Source organism: Lolium rigidum, chromosome 3, assembly GCF_022539505.1.
Source record: "Lolium rigidum isolate FL_2022 chromosome 3, APGP_CSIRO_Lrig_0.1, whole genome shotgun sequence".
In the NCBI taxonomy this organism is placed as follows: domain Eukaryota; kingdom Viridiplantae; phylum Streptophyta; class Magnoliopsida; order Poales; family Poaceae; genus Lolium; species Lolium rigidum.
In genome coordinates, this window is record NC_061510.1 from 42929744 (window position 1) to 42941783 (window position 12040).

At 47.2% G+C, this 12040-nt stretch overlaps 2 protein-coding genes across 5 annotated transcripts; both read left to right on the plus strand.

The window, feature by feature from the left end:
- The first annotated feature begins 4982 nt into the window (after positions 1–4982).
- Positions 4983–7003, plus strand: LOC124701513 (cation/calcium exchanger 4-like). The gene has a single exon (XM_047233587.1). It carries the CDS (start codon positions 5109–5111, stop codon positions 6981–6983), a length of 1875 nt encoding a protein of 624 aa, XP_047089543.1. The 5' UTR covers positions 4983–5108; the 3' UTR covers positions 6984–7003.
- A 275-nt stretch (positions 7004–7278) lies between these two features.
- Positions 7279–10985, plus strand: LOC124701514. 4 transcript variants are annotated; one of them, XM_047233591.1, is made up of 3 exons: positions 7770–7789; positions 8299–8361; positions 10166–10985. In XM_047233591.1, the coding sequence occupies exons 2-3, from the start codon at positions 8346–8348 to the stop codon at positions 10768–10770; spliced, it is 621 nt and encodes a 206-aa protein (XP_047089547.1). In that variant the 5' UTR covers positions 7770–7789; positions 8299–8345; the 3' UTR covers positions 10771–10985. The 4 variants fall into 4 exon arrangements, with proteins under 4 accessions (XP_047089548.1, XP_047089547.1, XP_047089546.1 ...); XM_047233592.1 differs by lacking the exon at positions 8299–8361 and having other exon boundaries at positions 7279–7789; XM_047233590.1 differs by lacking the exon at positions 7770–7789 and having other exon boundaries at positions 8084–8361.
- Positions 10986–12040: the final 1055 nt, after the last annotated feature.

Here is a 12040-nt window from a genome sequence, read left to right on the forward strand (position 1 = left end):
ATGACAAACAAATCGCTGTAAGGTGTTACACCGATATTGGTTTTGTCACATATAAAATACAATTTCAATCTCAAATTAGACTAAGTGTTGTTTAAAAGGTAGCACAATGAGCTAGAAGTTGTCTATGCTAGATTTAGAAGAGTTCTAAATATTGTGACGGATTCTACAAAAGAAGGCAGAGTATGTCATTATTTTGACAATGACAAAGGATGTTAAGTCAAGAGGTTCTTTGAGAACTTGGTGCAGTTCCGACAGAGTCGAACTTTGAAGCTATATTGTGTGTGACAATATTAGTGACATATTTCAGACAGACGGAATTAAGGTTCCATCGAAGATCAAACATATTTAATGCCGACTCATTTGGAAATGAGTGATGCGTTGAGACGCAAATGAATTACAAAATACATACGTTTCCGAGCGTGTCGATCCGTTGACTAAAAACCTCTCCCGTGAGCAATACATGATAAAGCACCATAAGGCCAAGGTGTTATATCTTTACAAATGTAAACTAGATTATTGACTCTAGTGCAAGTGGGAGACTCGAAGGAGATATGCCCTAGAGGCAATAATAAAGTGGTTATTATTTATATCTTTATGTTTATGATAAATGTTTATATATCATGCTATAATTGTATTAACCGAAACATTAGTACATGTGTGATATGTAGACAAACAAAGAGTCCCTAGTATGCCTCTTAACTAGCTTGTTGATTAATGGATGATTAGTTTCATAATCATGAACATTGGATGTTATTAATAACAAGGTTATATCATTGTATGAATGATGTAATGGACACACCCAATTAAGCGTAGCATAAGATCTCGTCATTAAGTTATTTGCTATAAGCTTTCGATACATAGTTACCTAGTCCTTATGACCATGAGATCATGTAAATCACTTATACCGGAAAGGTACTTTGATTACATCAAACGCCACTCGCGTAAATGGGTGGTTATAAAGGTGGGATTAAGTATCCGGAAAGTATGAGTTGAGGCATATGGATCAACAGTGGGATTTGTCCATCCCGATGACTGGATAGATATACTCTGGGCCCTCTCGGTGGAATGTCGTCTAATGTCTTGCAAGCATATGAATAAGTTCATAAGAGACCACATACCACGGTACGAGTAAAGAGTACTTGTCGGAGACGAGGTTGAACAAGGTATAGAGTGATACCGATGATCAAACCTCGGACAAGTAAAATATCGCGTGACAAAGGGAATTGGTATCGTATGTGAATGGTTCATTCGATCACTAAAGTCATCGTTGAATATGTGGGAGCCATTATGGATCTCCGGATCCCGCTATTGGTTATTGGTCGGAGTGAGTACTCAACCATGTCCGCATAGTTCACGAACCGTAGGGTGACACACTTAAAGTTGGATGTTGAAATGGTAGAACTTGAATATGGAATGGAGTTCGAATATTTGTTCGGAGTCCCGGATGAGATCCCGGACATCACGAGGAGTTCCGGAATGGTCCGGAGAATAAGATTCATATATAGGAAGTCATATTCCAAGTTTGGAAATGATCCGGTGCATTTATGGCAGGTTCTAGAAGGTTCTAGAAAAGTCCGGAAGAAATCACCATGGAAAGTAGAGTCCCGGAGGGACTCCACCTTGCATGACCAGCCAACCCTAAAGGGGAGGAGTCCAAGGTGGACTCCCTAGGGTGGCCGGCCAACCCACCTCAAGGAAAGGTGGGAGTCCCACCTTGGGTAGGACTCCCTCCTTGAGTAGGTTTCCCACATATGGGAGGTTTTAGTGTTGGGGTCTTATTCGAAGACTTGGACTAGAACTCTTGGTGCTTCCACCTATATAATGAGGGGCATAGGAGAGGGGGCTGACCACTTCAAGCCTCAGCCTTGGCCGCACCCCTTAGAGGGCCGGCGCCCAACCCCCTCTCTCCCCAAACCCTAGCGGTCTCTCTCCTCCACCACATCCCGCACGCTTAAGCGAAGCTCCGCCGGATTTCTCCACCACCACCGACACCACGCCGTCGTGCTGTCGGATTCAAGAGGAGCTACTACTTCCGCTGCCCGCTGGAACGGGGAGGTGGACGTCGTCTTCATCAACAACCGAACGTGTGACCGAGTACGGAGGTGCTGCCCGTTCGTGGCGCCGGAACCGATCGTGATCAAGATCTTCTACGCGCTTTTGCAAGCGGCAAGTGAACGTCTACCGCAGCAACAAGAGCCTCATCTTGTAGGCTTTGGAATCTCTTCAAGGGTGAGACTCGATACCCCCTCGTTGCTACCGTCTTCTAGATTGCATCTTGGCTTGGATTGCGTGTTTGCGGTAGGAAATTTTTTGTTTTCTATGCAACGTTATCCTACAGACCGGCCCAGCCGCCGGCCTGCCCGGTCCGCGCCGGGTCGGGCGCTGACGCCGATCGGGCCGCTTACTGAGGCTGCCCCGGTCCGGTCCGGCCCATGGCCCGGCTGCGGCCGGCCTGCCCGGCGCTTCCCCAACCCAACCGGGCGCGCGGCCCGCTCGCCTATGCGCCGCCCACGCGCTGCGGGCGTGGCTCGCCCGCCCGGCGTGGCCTCGCTCGCCCGGCGAGGCCCGCTCCGCCCCGCGCGGCCCGCCCGGCGCGGCCAGCTCCCCCGCGCGGCGTGCGCTATCCGCCGCACAGCGCGCCTTCTGCCCCGCTCGGCTGGTGGGCCGGCCCGGCCTGGCCGGCTGCTGCTCCGGTCGGCCGGCCTGGCAGCCGGCTGGGCCGTTTTTCCAGCGTGATTTTTGGTGTTCTTTTCCCCCCAACGGTTATTTCCTCCCATGGGCTATAAATAACCCTTCTTCCACCTTGAGCAAAGTAGTTCTTCCCCTTTCTTCACCTCCATTGTTGCTCTTGGAAGAACTTGCTTCCCCTCTTGATTCCCCCCATGTTTCTTGCCCATTCTTGAGGATTTGAGAGAGGAGATCTAGATCTACAATCCCCGCCAATCAATTTCTCCTCTAAGTGAGGGGAACCCTTTGGATCTAGATCTTGGAGTCTTTTGTTGACTTTCCCCATTGTTCTTCCTCTCCAATCTCATCCTAGCATTTGTTGTTTGGGTGGGATTTGAGTGTGAAGGACTTGAACACCTCTAGTGTTCTTTCTTTGCATCATTGCATAGTGTTGAGCTCTCCACCACGATTAGTTCGAGTGAGAGACCGAGAGCTTGTTACTCTTGGAGGGAGACCTCCTAGTTGGCTTGGTTGGTGCCCCGGTGATCTCTTCGTGGAAGATTGTGAACGGGCCCGGGCTTCTCCTTCGTGGAGCTTGTGAAGTGGTTGTGGAGCTTGCCATCTCCGGAGCGGAGGAAAAGCTAACCATAAGGAAAGGGCCATTATCTTTCGTGGGTGTGGTTCGGAGAATAGGGTGAGCCTTCGTGGCGCGGGGAATCCTTCGTGGGACCTCCACTCCTCCAAACGTGACGTACCTTCTTGCAAAGGAAGGGAACACAGGAATACATCCTCGTCTCCGCGTGCCTCGGTTATTTCTATACCCGAGCTCTCTTTCCTTGTGATAGTCATCGTTCTTGAAGTACATATATCTTGCTATCACTTGTGCTACATATATCTTGTGCCTATCTTGCTTAGCTCTAGTTGCTATTGTTACACTTAGTTGAGCTTAGCATATTTAGGGTTTGTGCTTGTAGACTAAACGTTAGTTTAATTCCGCATTCTTACAAGACAAATCCGCTGTAATTGCCTATTCACCCCCCTCTATTTTTTGAAATCTATTTTGAAATCTTTTTTTTTTCAAATCTATGATTTTCTTCTTTAGATCTTGGATTTTTTTCTTATTTCATCAAAATCGAACAGATAAAACCGAATTGTTTTTAAACATCCTGCAGGAAAACGAGGAAAGTAGAAGAGAGAGCCAGACGATCGAGCTAGTGGTTGAGTCGTTGCCCGTAACGAACGCTCAGAGCGTCAAATAGGAAGAGCCGCCTCATCTTACCCATTGGCCTCTCAACTTTGGCCCGGGTGAACAACCCAGCGGGTTGACACGGGCCATTTTCCATGGGAGGTGCTAAAACCATCGCTAAGGGGAAGCCGTTAATGGGCCAGGCCCATTAGTTTGGTTCTTTTAAAAATTCTCAAATTTGAAATTTCTTTAGATTTGTAATTTGCTCAGAATTAAAATTTTCTCATATTTGAAAATTTCTTAGATTTCAAATTTGACTAGATTCGAAATTTGCTTAGATTTAAAAATTGCCCAGATTCAAAATTTGCTCAAATTTAAAATTTGCTTACTTTGAAATTTGTTCGAATTTAAAATTTACTTAACTTTAAAATTTACTTGTCTTTAAAATTTGTTAAAAAAGAAAAAACATAAAAAATCGAAGAAAAATTGAAAGAAACCCGAAACACAAGAAAAACCAGAAAAAAACTCAACAAAAACCGAAGAAACCCGAGGCCGCTCCCTGCCTGTTGATGGGCCGTGGCCCAACCCGATGGTTTGTACTATACCTGGCCATGGGCAGCCCGGCCCGGCCCGAAATTTCCGGGCTTGGGCCAGCCCGAGCATGCTGGTGGGCCGGGCCTGGGCCGAAAATTTAGGCCCGATGACTATGATGGGCCGGGCCTGGGCTTGATAAATGCATGAAATAAGGAAGAGGCCCGGCCCGAGGCCCGAGGCCCGATGGGCTTTTGGTGTGATGGACCGAGCTTGGGCCTAAAAGTTAGGCCCGATGGTCGGGCCGGGCCGGGCCTAGGCCTGGGTTTTTTGCGTCGGGCTTTGTTAGGCCCGGCCCGAAGCCCGGCCCGGCCCGAAGAATGCCCAGGTATAGTTTGTACCCATCACCGCGGGTGATGAATAGGATTCCGCATTCCCATTCTGGCCACTTGATGTGGGTGACCGCCGAATAGCCCAAGAATATAATCGGAAACATTTAGCCCAATCCTATTAAATAAAGCCTAATCCGGCCCGGTCAACAACTACCGTTCCTTCCGTTACCGTTCCTTGTTGGCGCGGCATACGACCCTGGCGACACGTCTTCTCCTTCCCCTCGCTCCGTCGCTCGCGTCGTCAATCCCCAATTCCCCTCCGCGCAAACCCTAGCCCCCCTCAGATTCGGCATGCCAGTCCCGCCAAACTCCAATTCGTGACCTCGCCGGAGATGATCGCCTCGCGGCCGCCGCATCCTCGCCGGATTCGGCCCCTCGCCGCCGCCTCACTGGTACTGTTCCTCCTCTTCCTCTGCATCCGCTCGGATGGGGACTCTCCGCCATCTTCGCGCCGCAGATTCCTCTCCGATGCCGATCCCGCCGCGTCCAACGGCGGGAACCTTTCGGAGATCACCCCTCCGCAGCTGGACAACCCTTCCGCCTCGTGCGCCGGCATCGCGCGCCACGAGGGTTTCAGCTCCCAGTGCGACTTCGTCCGGGCGCACCCGCAGTGCAGCTCCGGCGGGTTCGTGGACTACCTAGACTTCTTCTACTGCAGGTGCGAGAGATTCAGGCTCCTTGGCTACGCCGTGCTCGCGGTGTGCCTGGCAGCCTTGTTCTACATGCTCGGCAACACGGCCGCGGACTACTTCTGCTGCAGCCTCGAGAAGATGTCCGCGCTGCTGCGGCTCCCGCCCACTGTGGCTGGTGTCACGCTGCTCCCGTTTGGTAACGGTGCTCCTGATGTGTTCGCCAGCATTGCGGCGTTCATGGGGTCTGGCTCCGGAGACGTGGGGCTCAACAGCGTGCTCGGCGGAGCGGTGTTTGTTACCTGTGTCGTCGTTGGGGCGGTGGCCTTGTCCGTCGCGGAGAAGAATGTGCAGATTGACTGGAAGTGCTTTGTGAGGGATGTTGGATTCTTCCTCATCACTCTGGTCGCGCTCTCTGTTATATTGATCGTCGGGAAGGTGACTTTCTGGGGAGCTATGCTGTTTGTCTTGATTTATGTGGTCTATGCATTTGTGGTGGCTGCAAATGAGTTATTAAGGAAGCATGCACGGATGCTCAAGTTTGATCTAGTCACACCATTGCTTCCTGTACGCGCAAGTATTTTTGCGCAAGGAATAGAGGAAGATGACTCTGTGTACAGTTCACTTCTCGAGGAGGATACAAGTGATGACGTGGCGCAGATAAACACATCGCTGCCTCAGTGGATGTGGGCTTCTCATGTGGCTATCTACTCAAATCAAGGGAGAGATGGTTCGCCTGACAGGCCATTGTGGGGTTGGAATGAAGAAGGCAGAGTGGATACCTCCACGCTTAACTTTTCCAAGCTGATTTTGTTTTTGGAGCTACCCTTGACAATACCAAGAAAGTTGACGATTCCAATAGTTGAGGAAAACCGCTGGTCCAAGGAATATGCTGTTGCCAGTGCTGGCTTGGCCCCTGTTCTCTTGGCATTCCTGTGGAACAGTCAGGATGGAGTTTCCACGGGGGCTAGCATTGCATCATATGTGATAGCTGGTGTCTTCGGGATTGCACTTGCTGCTCTCGCTTTCAGTTTCACCAGTCCTGATCGACCTCCAAGGAGATATTTATTCCCATGGGTTTTTGGAGGGTTCGTGATGAGCATCACTTGGTTCTACATCATTGCCAATGAGCTGGTTGCACTGTTGGTTGCATTTGGAGTGATACTGGGGATTAATCCTTCAATTCTTGGGCTCACAGTTTTAGCATGGGGCAACTCAATGGGTGACTTGATGTCAAATGTAGCCTTGGCAATGAATGGAGGAGACGGTGTGCAGATTGCTATGTCTGGGTGTTATGCAGGGCCTATGTTCAATACACTTGCTGGCTTAGGAATATCGATGCTACTTGGAGCTTGGTCAACGGCACCCAACTCTTATGTTCTTCCGCAGGACAGCTCTCTTATTTACACGATGAGTTTCCTCGTTGCTGGATTGATCTGGGCTCTTGTTATGCTGCCACGAGGCGGCATGCGGCCTAACCGGACGCTTGGAGTTGGTCTCATTGCTCTTTACTCTGTTTTCCTTTTCATTAGAGTAAGCAATGCTATGGGGATATTGCCACTTCCAGGCTTGAATTAGATGTTCGTGTTTATTGTAAATGATTGCCATTTGTACAAATGAAATGGAGTGTTCTGTTAGTGGGCCTCAAGTTCATTCCTATTTTGTCAGTTGCTAGACAATAAACCAGAACATGCCTGCAGCTGGTGTACGCTTGACTGTAAACCAACAACCTTAAAAAGTAATAAATTTACACTTTTGTAGCGTGGACTATATTTTCCCCCTTATTTTGCACAGTTGTCTTACCTTTTAGTTTACTTGCTGTAGGGCTGCTGCTTCTTTTCACTGACTACTGCCTTGTAGTCACGTTAGGTATTTTTGTGTAGTCATGTAGTCTAGTTTACAACCAAATCGAAATTGACAGATTGGGTTCTGAACATGGCCGAACGGGGAGCATCTGGGTGGGAGAGACCTAAAACTGTTGAAAATGCAGTGATATCGCGATGGATTGAGGTCAGGAATGGCACAAGTTTTAACCATGTCATCGTCCAATTTTTAAAATGACATCGACCAATGCATAACAGAACATCGACCGATGCATAACAGATCAGACAAGTGTTGCACATGGTTGAAAATGCCCTGCTCCAATCCATCCCTCCTGCTTGTCCTGCCGAGGGAGCGCTGCCTCCATCGTGTCCGCAGGTTGCTAGTAGTATTTTCCTCCTTGGGCCCTTATCAACGTGTGCCGTCCGTGTTGATGTCCTGCTGGTGTTTGCCTATGACAGTGTGGCTGCGCCGTCTGTTGTGACCATCATTGCAGGGTGGACGAGGCAATTCCGGGCTTCATCATTGGCTGGCGCAAGGCCACCGAGGTAGCCAGCACCTAGGTATTACCCACTCCATCTAAATTCTGTTTTGTTCTCTATCGTTCCTGGAACCGCATTTATTTTATGACTTTTTTCAAGCTATACTGCTCTCCAGTTTAGTCTTATTCTCATTGTTCTGTTAGTGCTCTGTAAATAATTCGTATGGGTGTATTGCTTTGTATAGTTCATTCGAGATGTCTTGCAGAAATGCAATTTCTGAAAGTGTTCCTTAGTGTTACGTTTTTGCCTGATTAGGATGTGGCCAAGTATTGTTTTCGATGTGTCACGGTAGAATGGAGGAGATGGTTCCAAAACATTGTCCTGCCAGGTGATCAGGGAATGGTTAGCTACAGGAGTATCCTTGTCTACATTGGGCATCTGGGTGGAAGGTTATCAGTGATGGCTGATTTCTGATGCATCTATCCATTATAGTCTTGTTTTTAACACGCTATCAACATCTTGTTGTTTAACATCCCATTGTCAAATATCATTTAAGGCTGAGTTCATTTATCTTCTTTTCTTGTATGTAGGGATGAAATCTACATTGTTGAATCATTTGCATTAAGCTTGCCTGTTGATGCATGATTTGAGTTGTAAGTTTGGAATCATTAACAGGCCAGTTGCAAGTTTTCTTGTTTTATAAGTTACTCTGTGTATCATGTCGCCAGTTGCAAGCAAGTTAGGTTTTTTGCTGTCGTAACATAATTGTGCAGCTGGCTAGCGTGTATGTCTCATAGATAAGCGTGTAGGTCTCATAGATAAAACGTGAGTGATTCATTCCTCTCGAGTTGTACACACCGAAGTTTTCCAGCTGGAACGCTTGGTTTTCTCTTCCGAGGTGGAACTTATATATTATATATAGTGTGGATTTTTGTAGCTCGGGCTACACATAGCTTTTTTTTTCAAAAAATCGAAAATGATACTTTAAAGTTTCAAAAATATCTGAGAAAAAATCTTGATATAGGTAATGTTGGGATCTACGTATGTGCAAAATTTCAACTCGAAATATCTTATATTCGGAGCTGCACAAAAATGACAAAATCTGACAGATATGCACAGCCCCGAATATATGGTATTTCGAGTTGAAATTTTGCACGTACTTAGATCACAACATTGTCTACAGCAAAGATTTTGTTTCCAGATTATTTGAAACTTTGAACCGTTGATTTTGAATTTTTCAAAAACCGAGCTACATGTAGCTCGGTCTACACTGATGGTTTTCATTATATATATAGTATGTATGTCTAATGGAATTAGAGACCCTGTGTGGTATCTATCCTCCTATGCATGGAAATCAAAAGCAAAACATCTGTTATACGTGCGTCTTCAGCTGAAGTGCTCGGTTCGGTTTCATCTTTCTGGATCATTTGTTTCTTGTTGTGCCAAATCTGGAGTCCCTGTTGTGTACCGTTCAATCCTCTGACCCTTATGGCCATGTAGCTTTCTTTGAGAAACAAAGATGTTCAGTTTATTTACCTAAAAAAATAGTTGCTTCCTCCTAGAGCCTAGTTTGTTGTAGTCTTTCCACAGAGCCAAGTTGTTTGTGATTCGCCTGGTTGGACTCCTTTGACCCAGCAAACACCTACCGAATTTTCCAACAGACAGCGTATGATGTCAAAGGTGGCGAGTGGCTCTTGGACCCATAGGTTGGAAAAAGCGCTAGGCGTAAGCGAGGCGATTGCCCTTCGCCTAGTGCCTAGGCGATGCTTAAGCGGTCTAGGCGCAGCCAAGGCAGGCATCATTTATACCATCAAGTGTATATATGGGTTATTATATGTGAATAAACATTAATTTAGAGCATGCAAATGTGTAAATTTCTAATAACTACCTTGAAAATAATGCCCATCTAAATCGATCGTGAAGTATTGCATGATTTCTTATTATGGAAGACAATTTTTTGGTTACACTATCTAGACTTCCGCTTATGCCCTAGGCGAGGCGTTTGTCCATCGCCTAGTGCCTAAGCGTGCTTAAGCGGTGCCTAAGCGTCGCCTTGTCCAACACCCATGCCATGATGATAGAATATATAGGGTGCCTGAATACCCAAAGTTCTTCTTACCCACACTATAGTTGGCTCTCCTGCTATCACTTGGTGCATCTACCCCAGAGAAAATACTCAGCAAATGGCGATGATTGGCACCACCGCCCTTGTTGTCGCTGCCAGACCGTCGAGACGTGTTCTAGGTATGCAAAACCAATTCAAAGAATGGCTTAGTAAACTTTACCTGATCTGCTTTTATTGTTTTAGTTTTATTTTCTTTGCAATCTATATTCTTTGTAAATTGTAATTGTGCTTTGAATTAAAAAATGCAGCGGTGAACTTCCCAACTGTTTCGTCTAAAAAATTATGTCAAGTCATGTGCAACATGTTATGTTATTAACAGTGAGACTCTACAGGGCTGCCTCAGCTGAGAGTGAAAATGTCCGAGAGGTTGAGGTGCAGTTTCTCCAGGGACGACAAGAAGGCGCCTTTGGCTCTGACTCCGTCTCTGGCTGTCCTCAAGGGCATGGGGCTCCAGTTGTCGCGGAGGCCATGTGGCCTGGAGCTGGTGGACGAGCAGATGGCCACGGAGTGCATGAAGCTCTGGCTGAGGGCTGAGAACCCGGAGTGGATCATATTGTGTGCGATGTGCCTCATCTTCGTTTGCTCCGTACGTCGACCAAACGATGACCACAAGTCATCGTCTGCAGAGCTGCTGCGGCTGAGAGCGAAAATGGCCGAGAGGCTGAGGTGCATCTTTTCCAAGGACGACAAGAAGGCGCCTTCAGCTCTGTCTCTCTCTCCGGCTGTCCTCAAGGGCATCGGGCTCCGGCAGTCGTGGAGGCCATGGGGCCTGGTGCTGGTCGACGACGACGATGAGCACATGTCCACGAGTCTCCGGTTGTTGTCGAGGGCTCTGAACCCGGAGTGGATCCTGTGTTCTGTGGTAGGCCTCATATTCATCCGCCCCCTACGAGATCGACGTAACGATGACCACGAGTCCGGCGGCCACACGCGCTGAACACCACCACGGCCTCCTGCTACTGCCTGCCTGATTCGTGGAAAGCTTCGCATGAGGTTATGCATTACTAGTTTACTACTAAAGAAAAACTAAAGAGGCGGCAGTTAGCATGTATCAGTATTCAGTGCTAAGTTTAAGATCTGTTATATAAATAAGTTTTCTTGTAATTGGGTCGATGAGCTCCCTAGTTTCATTTTGCAAACTCTCCTAGATGATGTAACTATACTTTAATCTCAGAGTAGCAAGTTTCAGACGCACTCTTTTTCTTAGCAGGGTATCTAAGGGAACTAGAAGGTTTTTAATGAAGCGGCTTGCTAACTTAATATATTATGTGTTTACCTTAAAAAAGTTTTCAATAAAAAAAATCAGTGCTAAGTTGTTGGAATTGCTAGCTAAGAGTTTCGACGTATTGGATATGTTAGTTTTTATCGAAACTTTTATTTTTGTGCATATCTTAGTTGTCGGTTTAGTTTATGCATGACAAAAAGGAGGTTCAGAATGGTCTTAACTGAATATCTGGTTTTTATCGAAGCTTTTCTTTTCGTGCATATCTTAGTCGTCAGTTTAGTTTATGCATGATAAAAAGGAGGTTCAGAATGGTCTTAACTGAATATCTGGTCAAAGAAGTAGGAAAAAATTCCATTGAGACAATAATGATTTGGTGCACGCTAGCCATCAGCCATCTGATCCTGCGCACAGATCAGCCGGCTTGACAGCCCTCGGATGGGCCTAATCAAGCTCCACTTAAACATGTATAGGCTTCGCTCGGATGGGCCTAATCAAGCTTCGCTTAAACATGTATAGGCTTCACTTTTTAACATGTATAGGCTCGCTTTTATATGGGAGAGGTCGCTTTCAATCGGTGCGAAACATCGCTTTCCGTTGTTGCGAGACGTCGCTTTCCTCAGTGCCTTCTTCGGTGGAAAACATGTATAGGCTTCGCTTTTTTATGGGAGATGTCTTTTTCGGTCAGTGCGAAACATCACTTTCAGTTGTTGCGAGACGTCGATTTCCTCAGTGCCTTCTTCGGTGGTTGTATCAACCCGTTAGTCGGCAACATCAATGATTGGCTGGACTTTGAGAAGGCCTTCATCAACAACTTTACCGGCACCTATCGCCCGCCCGGGATGGCTCCAACAACTAGAGATGTGCAAGCAAGGCCCGTTCGAGACGGACCGCGAGTACCTGATGGGTTGGTGCGAGATGTGTAACTCTTGTGAGGGGGTCCACGATATCCAGGCTATCGGCTCTTCATAGCCGGCTGCCGGCC